General features: G+C 39.9%; 1 protein-coding gene across 2 annotated transcripts in view; it reads left to right on the top strand.

The window, feature by feature from the left end:
* ASH1L (ASH1 like histone lysine methyltransferase) overlaps positions 1-17267 on the top strand; it is a 54413-nt gene extending 37146 nt beyond the window's left edge. For both annotated transcript variants that reach the window (XM_026864047.1, XM_026864046.1), the window contains exons 10-27: positions 281-487; positions 1499-1645; positions 2606-2714; positions 2897-3058; positions 3255-3349; positions 3610-3767; positions 4759-4911; positions 5401-5455; positions 5558-5690; positions 6156-6404; positions 6845-6931; positions 7185-7275; positions 11816-11954; positions 12557-12729; positions 13191-13357; positions 14523-14563; positions 15276-15577; positions 16305-17267. In XM_026864047.1, coding sequence (XP_026719848.1) covers positions 281-487; positions 1499-1645; positions 2606-2714; positions 2897-3058; positions 3255-3349; positions 3610-3767; positions 4759-4911; positions 5401-5455; positions 5558-5690; positions 6156-6404; positions 6845-6931; positions 7185-7275; positions 11816-11954; positions 12557-12729; positions 13191-13357; positions 14523-14563; positions 15276-15577; positions 16305-16396 — 2560 coding nt within the window. In that variant the 3' untranslated portion in view covers positions 16397-17267. The remainder of the gene's footprint in view (positions 1-280; positions 488-1498; positions 1646-2605; positions 2715-2896; positions 3059-3254; positions 3350-3609; positions 3768-4758; positions 4912-5400; positions 5456-5557; positions 5691-6155; positions 6405-6844; positions 6932-7184; positions 7276-11815; positions 11955-12556; positions 12730-13190; positions 13358-14522; positions 14564-15275; positions 15578-16304) is intronic.
* Positions 17268-17526: the final 259 nt, after the last annotated feature.

Raw genomic sequence — 17526 nt, 5'->3', positions numbered from 1 at the left:
ATTGCTACAGAGCATACAGGGTAACTTTCTGCTGCATGTATGCTCCTCTACCTCTTTCATCAGAGACAGATCCCAGAAAGAGCTCCATTTTACTCTTTGAACAGCAGGGAGAGCCAGACTGTCTGAATTATACCTTGAAAAATAGAAGCATTTTAGTTCTTCAATAACATTTGTTTAACAGAGGAATTTTTTTTCCTTTTTTTTTTTTCCTTTTTTCCTGGATGATAGATCTAAAAATATGTTATTCACCTTCCTTTAACTTCTTTGTTTTTTATTTTAGGATGATCTTTGCGGAGTGTTCACCAAACACCTGCCCTTGTGGTGAACAGTGTTGCAATCAGCGGATACAGAGGCATGAATGGGTGCAGTGCCTGGAGAGGTTCCGGGCTGAGGAGAAAGGATGGGGTATTCGTACCAAAGAACCCCTGAAAGCAGGACAGTTTATCATTGAATATCTGGGAGAAGTTGTTAGTGAGCAAGAATTCAGGTAGAAATAATTTATTTGCTGCTTTAGCATGGAAGGCTCAATAAATGACTTTAGTATCTATTATAATTTTGGGGAAATCCTTAGACAGAAATGAAGGGGAGAGAATCAGGGGGAAAAAAAAAAAAAAAAATAATGGTTTTCTGGTCACAGCCACGAGAAGGCTTAGAATTCAGCTTTTTTTGCTCAACCAAGTTTTTCTCAGTCAAATAGAGAGGAATGCATCATCTGCCACATCTGCTCTGTAAATGCCAAATGCCACAAGTGAATGTGAATTTGATATAATTATGAGTATTGTGCAGGATTTGAACTGTGCAAGATAGAATTGAGGGGCAGAATGGAGCAGGAAGGGAAATGAGCTTTTGCAGATAGGTGTGAAGAAAAAAGAACAAGTGGAAGCATTAGTAACCAATGAAAGAAATTGTATTCTTGTTAACTACATGGCATTATAAGAGAATTGAGATTGGAGGGACATACTTGCTACTCCTAGAGCGCCAACAGAAGACAAATGCAATCTTGTCATACTGAGATAACTGCTAACACAACTGACTCTGGTTACTCTTGCTCTCTTGCTAAAAAGAGGTAGCTGTAATCCATGGATGTAATTCCAGAAGTTGTATCCAGTCCCAGATAATGAAAGGAAGAAGCCAGTTGTTGTACACATGCATACATATACACACCATAGAATGTATACTTGCATTTTTTCTTCCATACACAGGTTATCAACATGAAATGTATACACATAATCTGCAGAACCCAAAAGGGAGCATTCCAGAAGAGCAAATTTCTAAATTCTAATCCAAGCTCTGTCAATGGCCTTGACTTATAAAAATAGGTATAATAATGGTTTTCCTCCATCTCTAGGTGTACAGTTCTATAAAATATAAAGATTATAATTGCTTTTTCTTCAAAACCCTCTCTCAGAATTCTTGAATGTGCTATTACTATGTTACTCCCTGTTTGCTTTGCAGCAACAAGCAGAATCACAAATAACTTTCCTGTGTTGCTTCCTAGGAACCGGATGATTGAACAGTACCATAATCACAGTGATCATTACTGCCTGAATTTAGACAGTGGAATGGTCATAGATAGTTATCGTATGGGCAATGAAGCTCGTTTTATCAACCACAGCTGTAATCCTAACTGTGAGATGCAGAAATGGTAAGAAAAATATTTACTGGAAGACTGTGACTAAGACATAGAAAACCAGATCATCTAAGAGAATCTGATCTAAAAACAGGGAGGGGGATCAAGCTGAAGAGTGTAAATAATATTTACTGTCACGTTTGCATTGCACAAGAGAAGCAGTGTTATGCTTTCAAGTGTTGGACATCTTGTGGATCTAAGTTTGGATCTAAGTTTTCTGGCAAGGCAAAGCCTTGTTGTTTGTCATCCTGTTAACCTGCTACAAATCTCGAAGCCTGGGTAATGCCATAAAATGATCTGTGTGTATATATTCTTTCCTTCTGCCAATTCAGATATTTTTTTTAAAAAAAAGTAGGTAAACAGGGAAGTAGTCTTATTTCAGCACACCCTGTGTCGTATCAGTACTGCGTTATCAGAAGAAATCCAGTGCCAGACTAGTAGGAAATACTTCTAAGAAATTTGTAGTGGATTACTTACAGTGAAATAGCAGACGGTCATAATAGGAATCAGCTGTGATGGCAGTACAGCAGAGGAGCTTGTGATTCTCAGATAATTTTAGTGGATTTAAGCAATAGTAATCAAGTTTTAAATTTTAAAATCCAACACAAAAAAAATAAGCAAAAGAAACGGAGAGGCAGTTAATTTTAGTGCATTTTGTGAGATGAGGTGTGATGATTAGTGTAAGCTCTGGATTTAGGGTGAGGGCCTGAATCTTGGCGGTTGGTAAGTGGATCTGCTGTGATAACCAGTGTAGTTTGTAGCTTCTCTGTTTGAAGCACAACTTCGTAAATAAATACTCACTTTTTTGGCTTTCAGAGTTTATTGTAAGAGATAAACAAGAGAACAGTAGAAATGAAGAATAAGCCTAATCCAGGGCACAGCAAAAGTGTTGCTTCCTGTCTCTTAACACTTATATGTGGACAAAGACAATTTCTTTTTAATTATTGGGAATATTTTATTGTATTTTCCCTGCAGGTCTGTTAATGGTGTTTACCGGATTGGATTGTATGCGCTTAAAGATATGCCTGCTGGTACTGAATTGACTTATGACTACAATTTTCATTCATTTAATGTTGAAAAACAGGTAAGGATCACAGTGCAAGACCTTGAAAAAACTCACCAAGGACAAACAGTGCTGTAAAGTTGAAGGTCAATTAACAAAACTATTAATTGTGTTGTATTTGACAGAATGGGTTCTTTATAATAGTGAGAGATAATCTAAATGTTGGGGGGGGTATTTAAATTTTTTTCTTTTTTTTTTTAAAGCAACTCTGCAAATGTGGTTTTGACAAATGCAGAGGAATAATTGGGGGTAAAAGTCAGCGAATGAATGGACTTTCAAGCAAAAACAATCAGCCTGTGAGCACCCACAGAAGGCCTGGACGGTCGAAAGAGAAAAGGAAGTCAAAGCACAAACTAAAGAAGAGAGTAAGTAGTAAAGACAGCTTTTTTCATGGATAAAGTTTAATAGGAAATCTGTTTGTTCCATCAGACTGAAAAACTCTGTATTTTAAACTTCAGAGAAATACTATATACTACAGGTTCTCTCTCAAGAACTACTTTTACTGCTTTGCTAAGTTCTTGGCACAGTTTTTCCTGTCTATCAGAATGATCTGTTTTCCAGAGGGGCCACATCCCAGAGGAGCCCAGTGAAAGTGTGAACGCTCCAACAAGGCTGACACCACAGCTTCAGATGAAGCCCATGTCTAACAGAGAAAGGTAAGGAATGATTTCAGTGGGACTTTCCTCAGGAACTGAGTGTTGTGCAAAAGCTGAAATTATTTCTGTAAGACAGGGCATGATGAAATGCCTGAGTAAGCAGTTCTTAACTCTCCTTTAACCAGCTAAGGTGAAATTCCTCTCCATTGAGGAGAGAAGGCACAGGAGTGTATCTCTGAATAGCTGTCATTTTCCCCCACATTAAACAAGAAATTTTACAGTAAAAAAGGTGATTTTGAATGCTTTTCTAATTTCTGTAGGAATTTTGTGCTAAAACACCATGTATTTTTGGTACGAAACTGGGAAAAAATTCGACAAAAACAAGAGGAAGTGAAGCACGTCAGTGACAACATCCACACCACATCGCTCTACAACCGCTGGAATGGGATCTGCCGGGATGATGGCAACATTAAATCTGGTGAGGCCAACACGGGTTCCTCAGGTTACTCCTTTGAGAACCTGTATGACATGCCCATGAAGAGTTTACATAAGCTCTGTGAATAAATCAAATGTAGTTACTATAAGATCCTTATACCTTTTTAATACATACAGGGAATGCTATGCAGATAAAAATACCTATATATGTGTGTATGTATGCCCTTATCTTTACATAGCAGGGTAAGATAGAAGCTCTTTCACTCTTTCAGTGTATTTTTTGCATTATGGGACCCTGCAGTTTCCTCTGAAACACTTACTGCTATTTTTATAAGCATAAGAATTTTGTAAACCATTTGTCTGGTTGCTGGATTTGTTTGTGCTCCCCCAGCAGCCCGATGTCTCTCAAGTCTTGGTAGAAGTTGCCATGGCTCACAGTTCATCAAGAGTGGTTTATCAGAGGAGGAGGATAATACTTAACATTTTCCATGATTGGACCCTTACAGAGAAAGGCTGTTTTCTGCTTTCTGTATCCCTAGACCAGAAACAGTTGCACTGACTTTGAAAATTGTCATTTATCCTCATAATTCTATGGATTTGGGGCCTTTAGAGAACAAAGCTTTTTGGCATGCAGTCAGTTATGGGAATGGGACAAAATATGACTATCAGAAAAAATGTGTTAATCCTGCTCCAGAAATAGCACTCTATTCGTAGGACCATAATCTTCACAGCCATGCAGGATTTGGTCCCCACTGTCAAGTACATGAGAGGTTGGGAAGTGAGTATTCTGGGTGAATTCAATGACGTGCTGCATTTGTTCCAGCAAAATAAAATACTTTGATAACCAGCTTAACCATTTAGATGAGCTATAAACAGTGAGAGCGCCGACTTGGAAAAATGAATCTGAAGCCTTTTACTGTTACAGTAGCTTAGAAAACATGTTAATTTTAATAATTGGTGGTGGAATTGCTGGATGGGAAAAGATGATCTTTATTTATTTTATTTAGAGGTAATTCTTTTTTGCCCTCTTTCAGATGTCTTCATGACCCAGTTTTCAGCCCTTCAGACCTCCCGCTCTGTGAGAACACGACGCTTGGCTGCAGCTGAAGAGAATATTGAAGTTGCTCGTGCTGCCCGCCTAGCACAGATCTTCAAGGAAATATGTGATAGCATCATATCCTATAAAGGTGAAGGTGACACTCCTAAAAAAAAACCTCCATGGAGACTTTTCAGCCTCTAGAACAATGGACTCTCTGAATAGAAAATACTAGGGGGGAAAAAAAAAAATATTTCAGAACATTAAATAACCTTCTTGGGGGGGGTGGGGGTGGTGTTTTGGGTTTTTTTCCTCTGTCTCCTGCTACCAGTAATCACTTTGCTTTATCCTCAACCCGTTCTTCTGCCACCAGAATCTGCAGATGTTGCTATCGTTTTAAATTGATTTTTCAATAGTTCAGCAAAATGGTACAATTGACAGAATTGCAAGGAAACTATCCTCCATTTTGCTACATGTAGTCTGATTACAGCAACCAACTTCTAGAAGTGCAAAAGCGTTTCAATTCCCTGTGCCTTGGATAGTAGAAGAGCCTTTTTTAACCTAGAATGAGGTTGTTATTTACTTGTCTTTTGAAGTTTCACTCAAGTAAATGTTGCTAAACTGCACGTTCCTGTTACAGATTCCTCCAGGCAGGCTCTTGCAGCTCCCCTCCTGAACCTACCCCCAAAGAAAAAGTAAGGATTTGCTTCTCAGAGCAACTCATAGTTTTCTATAATGGATTTGCACAGCTTTGACTTGCTAGCAAAAATGACATTGTGCATACGTTCCCATTTTAGAAATGCAGACTATTATGAAAAGATCTCTGACCCATTGGACCTTGCCACAATTGAGAAACAGATCTTGACGGGCTATTATAAAACCGTGGAAGCTTTTGATGGGGACATGCTGAAGGTCTTCCGGAATGCAGAGGTGAGGCTCTCCCTTAAAGCTATTGCATAAACAGTGGGGACATACCCTCATTTAATGCTCTCGCTGACTTACAGTAATAAAAGAAGAAAAATACTTTAGAGAAAGAGAACTTGTGATAATCCATTTCTGATGAACGGCCGTTGATAGCAATTCATGTGCTTCAGCTTGCTCTTAGTGCTTTTTGGTTGCATTAGGTCAGACAAATAGAAGATCAGGAACATGCATGAATAGCTAACCTAAAGAAATTGCAGTACCAAGAGGTACCTTGTTCTTCTGTGTCATATGTAAAATACATGGACCTGGTGCTCAAAATAAGGAAGTAGATGGACAGGTGAATACTATATTTGTGGATGGAGCTTTAGTGAAGACACCTTTAAGGGTGCATGCGGATAGGAGGAATGCATCAAAAGCATGGCACCTGGGAAAAAAAAAATCTTTCTGTTTCTTTGTTTTGTTTTTATTCAGAAATATTATGGCAGAAAATCTCCAACTGGGCGTGATGTATGCCGGCTACGGAAAGCATACTATAACGCTCGCCATGAGGCATCTGCCCAAATTGATGAAATTGTGGGAGAAACAGCAAGTGAAGCTGACAGCAGCGAGACATCTGTCTGTGAAAAAGAAAATGGACATGAGAAGGACGAAGACGTGATCCGTTGCATTTGTGGCCTTTACAAAGATGAAGGACTCATGATCCAGTGTGAAAAGTGCATGGTGAGGCCGGGGGGGACTCAAAGTGGAGCTTGATGCTCTTTTTCTGTTCTCCATAACCAGTGGAACTTTTACCAGCAGTTTCCACACAGCGAGTAGCCTTAATTACCTCTTCAGACTTTCATTTCCTCTCCAAAAGAATTGAGATTCTGTTTTCACAGAGGAAATGCCACTTGCATTTCTGTATGGAGGACCTAGCACTTTTCTGAAACTGCCAGCAACTCCTGTCTTTAGGCGAGCAAAAATAATTTCCACAATTTGAGGCTTGAACACAAACAGTTGCATGGAGATCTTGTCTGTCTTCTGATATAGTGTGAAATAGTTCAAAGAAAATCTTGACTTTCCTTTAGGAAGCTTGTTTTCTTGCTTTCCTTAATAGGGGAATGCAATTTGTAAATAAAATCTATCACGGGAATTTCTAACTGGGATGTATCTTTTTCTAGGTCTGGCAGCACTGTGACTGCATGGGTGTGAATTCTGATGTTGAACACTACTTGTGTGAGCAGTGTGAGCCTCGCTCTGTGAATAGGGTAAAAAAAAAAAAGTTTCTTCATTACTATGTTATAAACTAAAGCAATTCTTGCATTTATATTTATCAAGATTGGCAAGACCAGTGTGGCATTCTCACTTTATAGTGTAACTTCCTTGGTTTAGGTTTAATCACATTGAGTGTCAGTTCTTCCCTGTCCATTCTGCATATTTCCAAAAGGAGATCAGCCCCATGTTTGTGCTGATGATGGTGAACATCTCAGAATTTCCTTCCTTTTTTCTTTTCTCACCCAGGAGGTTCCCATGATTCCTCGTCCCCATTATGCCCAGCCTGGCTGTGTTTATTATATATGCTTGTTACGGGATGATCTGCTGCTGCGCCAAGGTATGTGCTAACTCTGCTGGCTGCTGTCATTTCCATCAGATAAGAGTGTACAGAGATTTCTTGCATCACCCTGTTTGAAATGTTTTTATCTTTTTACAAGTAGAAAGCTGAGCTCTTTGCTATTGTGGGAGTGACACATAGTAAGAGTTCTCACAGCCTGGTTGATGAAGAAACATTAATTACCTTTAGCACAGATAGGGCTCTCCTCCTGGCAGAGAAGGAAGATGCTGAGCCAATTTATGGTCGTTAACCTTTAGAAGTAAAGGCAAAGAAGGCTATTAGGCCTTTAGTGTTGTGGTGTAGAGTGGCAATTAAAGCATCCAACTTACTGCTTGTTTGTTCCCTAAAGTGTATCTTTCTGGACATTTCTTCAAAGCCCTGAGTGTTTCAGAGGCACATTCAGTTCTCTAATTATTTTTTTTTTCCAATTTATTTCATCCTACAGATACATACAAGGTTAGAAAGAAGCCTATATAATTATTAAGAGAGCTGCTCTTGAATGAGTAAAACCAGTTGATATGTTTGCTAGAAGGGAATGGGAGAGTCTTTGGGAAAGTGGAGAATTTAAAAAAAAAAGAGACAAAGAACAGTATATTTTTTATCCCCTCTGCAGTATTCCAGAATTTGAATTCATTCTTCCTTTTTCACTGTTCCTCTGCATTGTCTACCCTGTCTGGAGTGCAACCATTTGGTTTTCTCATTTCTTCTTTTTTTTTTTATTTCTGGGTTCCTTGATGGAGAGTAACTCACTTTTTAGAGTTCTAATCATTCGTAGCATTAAGGTAATTTTTGTCATGACACATTATATTTCACTGATGTACCTCTAATCTGATCTTGGTGACTTTAATTAGAGAAATGTTAGTCTTTACATGGCTAAGGTCTGTGTACCATCAGCAGAGGACAAAGGAGACCAAACTGCCACTGTTAGGCGCGAAATGCCTCTGCAGTTACGGGGTTAAGGAAGGTGTGTAATAGAAGGTGCTAGAAGGGGATACACAGCCACAGTAGAAATAGGGGAAATCTGTAGATTCATTGCCTGGTCTCAAGTTCTCCACCAAAAGTTCTGAGGCACAACACCTGTGTATAGAAGTTGTGATGCAGGCACACAGGCATATACAGTAGAAGAAACAGGTTTTTTACTCCCTCTGGTTTCTGAAAGGTCATGTAGTTTACACATTTCAAGGCAAAAGAGACCATAGTGACCTTCAGCCCCACTGTCACTATGTGCATAGACTGATACATTTTTCCTATGTGTTGTCAGTTAGAAAGAGGCTGATCCCATAATAATGGCTGAAAGTGCTTTTGAGACCACTGCCTGCCTTTGGCAGCTGGTCCTCCCTCACTGCTGGGGAGTTGTATCTGTACGTTGAATTGGTTTGTCTTCCAGTTCTAAGCTTGAGAACTCACGTTTTTGAGGAACAAGGCTGAAAAGCTTCCAGCTGTGTGCATGCACACACTTTACTGTGATTAAATCCCTCTAAATGAGGGTGCTTCAGTCTCTGGTTAGAGAAACTTGGGTTTTAATTTCTTGACAATTCTACTTGAGGTTGTTGAGTTATATACTACAGACATGGTTCCTCTGCAGAAATTACCTAACACATAAAACGAGAGGATTATGCAAACAGATCTGATCGGTTGTCCATCGCATCCTGCAGCATGAGCAAGGAGTTCTACCTCCCATGTGAGGTGATAAACAGCAGTCAAAATGGATCTTGGAAAACCCACGTAGCCAGAAACTGTCACATGGCATTATCTCTGATGCACCAGCAATAGCAGCCGCATTTCTTCCTTGAAAACACAGAACTAGAAACTCCCTTTTGGAGGCAGAGGGGTAGCTATTTCAGTAGTTAGTAACGTCTGGATAAACTTGAATTGAAATCAAGCTTCCTGATCCTTAGGGCAAGAGACTATTCGTGTACATTTCTTTCTGAATACTCCTTTTTCACTCAGGTACAATATGTACTTGAACTGCTTTATTCTCACTGAAGAGGTAGGGAAGAAGAATTGAAAGCAGCTAATTTAAAATAACAGCCAAAAATAGGTGGTTTTATTTACATTCTGCTTGAGGCCAGCAGCTGCTCTCAGCATGTACCTTCCTTTTTTTCTCCACAAGTCTTTTAAAGAAATTAGGGAAGTGGATTCCTTAAAAGTAATCCTTAACTTAGTAAAATGAAGATACTATCCCAGCTTTAGTTCAGATAGTAAGAAGACCTAATACAGTGGATGAGTGCAGACTAATCACCAGCAAATACAGGCTGAACTCTTGAAGAGCTTGCATTCTGCTAGCTGACATGCAAGCCTATGTCATTCTGTCTTCAGTCCATTTTTCACTTAAGCTAGACTAAAACTCTGTCTCTCCTTCCTACAGCTACAGCTTCTGTTTGTTTAATAGGGGTCCTGGTATACCAGAAAGTTGAAAACCTGACTTCATGGTTGTAGGCAAATGTCAGTGCCCATATGGCCTATGTCATTTCTGTTTTAAATCAGAGGATTTTTTTTTAATAGTGCAGTGTGTTGTACTCTACTGTTACAGTGACAGGTGACAACATAAACCCTTAAAGTGATTTTTGTATATGAGGAGCCCTTGGGAGCATCTTTTAAACTTAGACAAGATTGATAAGCAATACTGTATTTATGAAAATATAATTACACATCCTTCACTTTAATCCTAAATTTGGTTATAAGCTAAGGGAGAACAGAACTGAGGTGTTCATGAACCTGGAGCCGTATCGTACTTGGTGCTTCCCTGGCACTTTTTACTAAGCTGTGGAAGTAACTGAGACCTGCTAATTAAATAACAGTAATGTACATGGAAGGAAAACAAATATAACCGCACATACACCAAAATAGGTATGTACTTAGGGGAAAAAAATTCAGGACTCATTGCAATTTAATGGAAAAGTAAGAGAAATGTTCAACATGAGTCAAAAAGGCAAACTGAGTATTAGAAATGACTATGAACAAAATAGAAAAAGTAGTTGTGCCATTCCATAATCTTACGGTGTGTCTGTCTCTTGCATGCTGTGCACTGTTCCTGTCGCCCCATCTCCAAAAGGGTATCTTACTGCTCGTAAAAACGAGCGTGATGACAAGGATAATCAGATAATCAGGGATAATCAGATATGAAACATCTTTGCTGTGAACAAAGTCTGCGCTGATGATTTGGAGGGTGATGTGATAAAGGTCTGTGAAATCATGAGTGGCACAGGAGAGTGCAGCAATGTAGAAATTAGGGAACAAACACTGAAATTAGCATGCAACACATTTAAACAATAGGAAGTGTTTTTTTACAAAAACATAACTAAACTGTGGAAAGCACTGCAACGGGAAGTTGGAGAGGTCAGGAGTATAAATGGTTCCAAAAAGATCAGGCAAATTCTTGGATTAATCCCTGCCTATTTATGTGCAGTGGTCCAGCTACAGACTTTAGCTCTAAAAGTCCGTAAAACAGAGATTAAAGGAAGGCTGGAGGGGAAACCATGGGAAGGCTTTTCCTGTGCATGCCTTATTCTTACGCTTTTTCCTCCTGAGCATCTGTTACTGCCCACTTTTCTAGCTAGAATACTATACCTATAGAATACTATACCTTTGTTCTTACCCAGGGTAGTTTTTCTTAAGTTTTTATGACTTGGGACCTCCCAAGTTTTTGCTCATCGTGAGATAAATAAAAGAAAAGATGGAATTGATTTTGAAATGTAATATACTAAATCCAACGATATTTTCAGTAAAACTTCAGAGTTTCTCAAATGTTCTCCCGCTGAGACTCTTCAGGTTCTTTGTGAACTTTATTGATTAAAGCTTTTTCCCTAAAGGAGAAAGGCTTTTTGAGCGGAGCGGTGTATCGGCACCCTATCAGACAATAACCATTGTCACAAAGAAAGGTGCGGTATACAAGAACGGCGGTCAGGTCCTGGGGGCAGGGAGGAAGGACTTCTAATGCTGTTTCACAGATGGAGCAGAGAAATTAAAGAGTTCATTTCCTCTTGGGGTGAAATGAATAAATAAAAGTTTACAGACCCGTTTAGGGGTTGCACTTGAGAAAGGCTTTTTTAGTTGTCAGGAATGTCAATTTGTTCAGCCCTTTTTGAGTTCTGTTTACCTTTCCTGAGCTATGCATCTTGAGTTCTGCTGGAAGAATCAAAGGCTTGGGGATTTCTCGGTCAATGATTTATTTTCTTAATAAAAATCTTCTCTCTAAGTATTTTCTCTCTTAAAGATTTAAACATTGCAGCTATCACTAATTTCTACACATTTTCCTAATCAAAACTTACATCATCATTTATCTTGATTCATTACATGTTTATGTTTTCAGTCCGGACATACAATTCAAGTTATGTTTAGCTCTTGCTATAAAGCTTTTGTGAAGATGATTGAGGTAATCCTCCTTCTGCGGGTTCTGCGGTGGGTTTGCATCACTTTACAATTCAACATTAGGTAGCTCTGTCATGTTACTTTTAATGCAACCATTTACTCCTCTATTTTTGGTGTGCTGGACTCATGAAAAGTTCTTTACAGGTGTGTATTTTGTGCCTATTGCCAGGTGATTGTGTTTACCTGATGAGAGACAGCCGTAGAACTCCAGATGGACACCCTGTCCGGCAGTCCTACCGGCTGCTGTCCCACATCAACAGGGAGAAACTCGATATTTTCCGCATTGAAAAACTCTGGAAAAACGAGAAGTATGTTCAAGGCATCTTTTAAATTTGAGACATTCCATATACCTACCTGTCAAAACACAGTAATTTAGTGGAAGTCTTGTTGTAGCTTAAATATGCAGGACTGAGCATGGTTCAGTTACAAAGGCTTGATGATTTTCCACTTGTCTCTGCTTGTGCTCCACAACTGTAAAGGAAAAACATGTAATGTTGGAGGTTTAAGCAAGGGATAAGAGATAAAAGTTGATGATACACTTTCCTCACTGTTGGAATAGGCTGAGAATACACACTGACAGCTGAATTGGCTCAGCTAACGACCACTGACCTGCTAAGCCACTGTAACACGATTAAATGCACATGCCCCAGTGATAGCAGCACAGAAATTCTGCTGCGTTCATACAAATCACACTGGGAGTATTTCCACTTCCTGAAGGGGATAAAGTTGAACTTGTAATATTCATGTGACTTCGCTTTTCATCACAGTCATTGCAAAAGTGCAAGATAGATAATTCAAAACTAAGTGGAGGGCATGAAGTAAAGTTGTATCACGGGCTTATAGAAATAGTTGTGGTTTGTTTTTTTTTCTTCTGTTTCTCTCTTTCTCTTACCTTTACACCTTCAAACAGAGAGGAGCGGTTTGCATTTGGTCATCATTATTTCCGTCCACATGAAACACATCATTCCCCTTCTCGAAAGTTTTATCACAATGAGCTCTTCCGGGTGCCATTGTATGAAATTATCCCCTTAGAGGCTGTGGTGGGAACGTGCTGTGTTCTTGACCTATACACCTACTGCAAAGGTAAGGAAACCTCATGGGATGAGTAATTAAATATAACACACCTTTCCATTAATTTGGGAAGTAAATAGGGTACTGCTGGAAAAAGGCCATAGCCAGCGTTTACAGAGTATCAGAGCTGAGGATGCACTATTGCTTTAGCACTGGGACAGTGATTTCGGTTTTAGGAGGGCCAATACTGAAGAGATCAGCAGCAGGGTGGGATTGTGCTGGGCAGGAAAAAGAAAGTGGTGGCAGCTGATAGCAGTTTTTGCAAAAGTTTGGGTAGCATTTTATTATACGGGTTTTCCTCTTAAATTGAAGTAGCGATGTGTCCACTACTATGAGTCCAAACCAAAGAGAGCAGACAAGCATGCCTGGCAGCCCCTACTTCTCACTGCGTGTGGCTTGTTCTTGTGGACCATGTGTTTCCTCTGGAATCCGAGTAACGTTTTTTTCCTATGTGCTTTGTTTTGAAACTGCAGGGAGGCCAAAAGGCGTGAAGGAGCAGGATGTATATATTTGTGATTACCGCCTCGATAAATCAGCTCATCTCTTCTACAAGATCCACCGGAATCGTTATCCTGTCTGCACCAAGCCCTATGCCTTTGACCACTTCCCCAAGAAACTCACACCCAAGAGAGACTTTTCAGTAAGTGTTTCTTCTCTTAGCTTCCTTACTTTTTACTAGAAGACTGGACGTATTTTTGGAAAGCCCCTGGCTTTCTGTTTTTTGAATGAAACTTGGTAAACTGAAGGAAGCTGACACATAAGCAAACACAGTCTGGATGAAAAGCTGGCTAGAAAGAAAGCTTGGAAAGAAAAATCTGCTGCAGACAAAGAATTTGCAGTTCAAAAGCAAACAGATGTGGAACGAATGGTGATGTCTAGAGATAGTGGTTAGTTTCTGACCAAAATCTAGATGCTAATTTCATTTAAGCCACTCCTGAGTGAAGGAAATCTTAAAACTCACTTTTCAGTCACAGTTCTACAACTGTGTAAAGTAATTGTGTGTGTTTTAGAGAGTCACACAAACTATAGACCAATGTGACTTTATTAAGACACAGAGTGATTACACTGAAGGAAAGAAAACCTGACACAGACAGGCTAACAAACCCGCTTAAAAAATGGTTTCCAGCAGTACCTTTGAATAGTGATTACCAGTACAGAAGAGCAGTGTTTTCCTATTTCCATTTCCCTGCTCTATCAAATGACATATTGCTTACTTATGTATAATTATCACTGAAAATGGCTGTCAAAAAACCATCCAGCAGACAAATAGGCAGCAAAATCATGAAGTCGTTTCCCTTAACATCCTCCATCTGAATATCTGTTCATTTCACTCATTTTGCCCAATTCCATGGAAGTAGCAACTCCTCATTGTGCACGTCCTCCTACACAGCACCACTTTGTCTCTGAGCACGGGGGTATCAGATCTGGCAAATCTTCCTGCAAGTAAGCACTTTCCTTCCTGGAAGCAGTGAGTTTTTTATAGTGAGTGTAGAGATGGTTCCAAACTTCTGCTGTGCAGAAAGCAAAGATGATTTTTATCATGATGATCTATGGCTTGAAATTTTTTTAGAAGATACCAAGAATAAGATAATAAGTCTGGCTCTTAGTTTATCCTTGTTACATGATTATGCCTTCTCCTTTGAATTCATCTGATCTGTGAGATGTGCCAGCTGTGCACTGGCATTTCCAAAGGGTCAGATAGATGAGTGTCCTGTATTGATACTTCCAGAATATTTAGTTGTCCAGGACTTTCTTCCACTGTGAGTTTTATTTGGTATTAAACATAATCTTTACTGTTGTTATAGCCTCATTATGTACCAGACAACTACAAGAGGAACGGAGGCAGGTGAGTCTTAACCTCCCAGATTGTTTGTTGAGAAGAGATGACATAATCCTGTTTGTCAAGGGTCCATTCTTTTTCCTATCCACTTCCCCTGGGTGCTATGGAAATAATGTTTCAATTATTTAAAACAATCCTCTAAACTTTCAAAGAGATAAAAAGGAACAAGTGGGGATGGATAGAAAATAGAAGCAGCCTTAAGTGTTCCTTAATAATGTATGTAAGGAAGAATGCAGAAGCCATTTTGAAAGTTAGCAAAAGCAGCTGAATGGAGCTGGCAGAGCCCTACAAGAGCATCCAGCCTTCCTGCACGGAGGGGGGTCAGATCCCTGAACACGCTGCCCCTGTTCACATTGTGGGAGGAGCCAGGGCCAAAGCACTCTCAGTTCTGTTAAGAGACTAAAAACACCCATCAGGAGCCACGACTATTGCAGAAAAACATCAATATGTGCTGTTTTGGAAGATAAAAACCTTTACAAATCAAAATTAAAAAAGCAATTTGTTTTTAAAAGACTGCATGTGACATGATGCAAACCAGGTTATAGGAACGTAGCCTCCCGTAGAGAGTAACTGGTGGGTTTCAGTGCATGTATTAAGTCAAATGTCTGAGATTCCAGAAAGTCCCCTACTTAATGAGAAGTCCCTGACTCACTAGTAATTGGTCTTTCAGGTGAGTGTCTGAAAAATTGTGGTATTTGAACCCTTCTTTTCCTGCTAGATCATCCTGGAAAACAGATCGCTCAAAACCACAGATTAAAGACTTAAACCAAGAAGATGATTCTCTTCCACTTATTGAGGATGTATTAGGAAATCAAGATCAAACTTCAAGTGAGATGCCTAGCCTAGAGGAGCCAGAAAAAGAGGCAGTCTCTAGTGAGACCTGTGAAACTGATAAAAAGGTGGAAGAAAGCAGTTCTGACACAAGGCAGCTGTGCACTCCAGAGGAAAGGCGGCATATTCAGAGAGAGAGGCTTAATCAAATCCTGCTAAACCTCTTAGAGAAAATCCCAGGGAAAAATGGTGAGATTTTATGCTATGATTATACAATAGCATTTCTTCTACAGGTTCGTTTTCGGTTTGCTGCAGTGTTGACAAAATAAATGTTTTTGTGTGAATTTATTGCTAGTGGACATTATAAATAATTAATTTTCTTTGCAGTGATGTTTTCTTTTGCAACAGTAGCAATTTTAACTAAATCCGAATGAAATTTCTTACAACTGACACTGGTTTGTATAATATTTTTAGTAATCGCAAATCTGTCTGAAGATAAATTCCACCCCCCATCATTCTGTGTCTACCACAGACATGCAGAGAAAGACTGAAGAGAATTTGGAAAGTCTCTTTTGACCTTTAATGAGCTTTCCGTTGGTTTCTGAGTAACTTCTGTGGGTATTATCTAAGCTGTACAATAAGGGTGCAGCGGTTGCACTGGTTATGTCTCTGTTTTTAATTTAAAGCCTAGGATGGGTTTTGTCCAGTCACTTTCATGTTCTCGCACTTAAAGCAAAACAATCATGGACTCATGGAATAATTCAGGGTGAAAGGGTCTTTGGGGCTCATCAGGTCCAAACGTGACCCAAAGCAGGGCTGACTTCTAACTTGAACCAGGTTGCTCAGCGCCTTGTCCAGTGGAGTTTCAAATATCACTGTGGATGGAAACATCCTTGAAAGAACTGTGAATAGGGAAGTAGGAAAAACTGTTACTCGTATCAACCCTCTTTTACCAAAAGCCTGTGGTCTGTTGCAGCTATTGATGTCACTTACTTGCTGGAGGAAGGATCAGGAAGAAAACTGAGGCGGCGCACGCTCACCATCCCGGAGAGCAGCTTCAGGAAGTGATGCCACGAGAGAAAGCTGTGGTCTGGAGTCTGCTACAAGGTCTGCTGAGGACTGAGGGCAGGAGCCCAACTTCCTCTGCACCAGCAAAGGAAAAGAGGGCAGCAGAAAACTGACAAATATACAAACAGTTAGCACTTAGATGTCTGGGTTGGCAGGTTGCCCTGCCCTGCTCTGCAGTGCTCTTATGGTGTGTGTGTTGTTGGGCGTGCCTTGTATTGATGTTAGGTACTGAGAAAAACCTCGTGGTTATTGTTCAGGATGGTCAAATTTAATTTATTTTTGCTTGATATTCCCACTCAGAGGAAAAAAAAAAGTTAAATTAAAAATTGGGGAGGTAAGAAGGATAAGGACTGACTTACTCTGATGAGAATATTCCCCATGTTCACCAATTAACCTGTGATTGTACAAGATACTGTTGGCACCACCATGGCCCATGCCAGTGAATGAAATCCAGATGGGAGGGTGAAGGCCCAGTGGCTTAAAATTAAAGGCTGCCCTAAAGTTGTGGCTTCCGATTTGCACAAGTTCCAAGAAGAGAGAAACGTACCCAAACGTGCGAAAGGTTCACCGTGGAACGGCCAGTGCACACACGTACCTTTGGTCTGTGACAAGGAGAAACTTCCAAAGTCACCTTGGAGCAAAGCAGGAGTTGGCTGGTTGAGGCACTTGTTCTGCGTCGGGAAGGGGGCGGGGTGTGATTTTTTTTTTTCACTTTTTTCTGCAGAGAAATTTTATAAAGCAAGTCAAATCCTGACAACACCATTGCTGTTGGTTTTTTTGATAAGCTGTGGTTCTTGTGTGTCTAGTGTGTTGTGCAAATTAAAATCTGTTAAAAGAAAAAGAGGAAAAAAAAAAAAAAAAAAAGGAAACTTCACTACATGAACCGTCAAGCAGTATTCAGAGCGAGTATTTGTTGTGAACTGTAGAATATATCAACTGCTAACACTATTCTTGTGTTCTGGTTGTACAGCTTAAAATGTCCGTCTCTTAAATTAAGAGACAGTGTATCTGGCACCGCCCTCCCTCTCTGCCCTGCCCAGAAGTGTTCCCCTCCTCCCGAGAGCAGCAGCCGAGGCCCTCAGCTCTCACTGCATGGACCCACGAGAGCCACGAGCCCGGGCCCCCCCACG

This window comes from Athene cunicularia (assembly GCF_003259725.1).
Source record: "Athene cunicularia isolate RWA chromosome 25 unlocalized genomic scaffold, athCun1 chr25_part1, whole genome shotgun sequence".
NCBI lineage: Eukaryota > Metazoa > Chordata > Aves > Strigiformes > Strigidae > Athene > Athene cunicularia.
The sequence above is the reverse complement of the archived record's forward strand: the minus strand, read 5'-3'. Positions and strand labels throughout refer to the sequence as shown.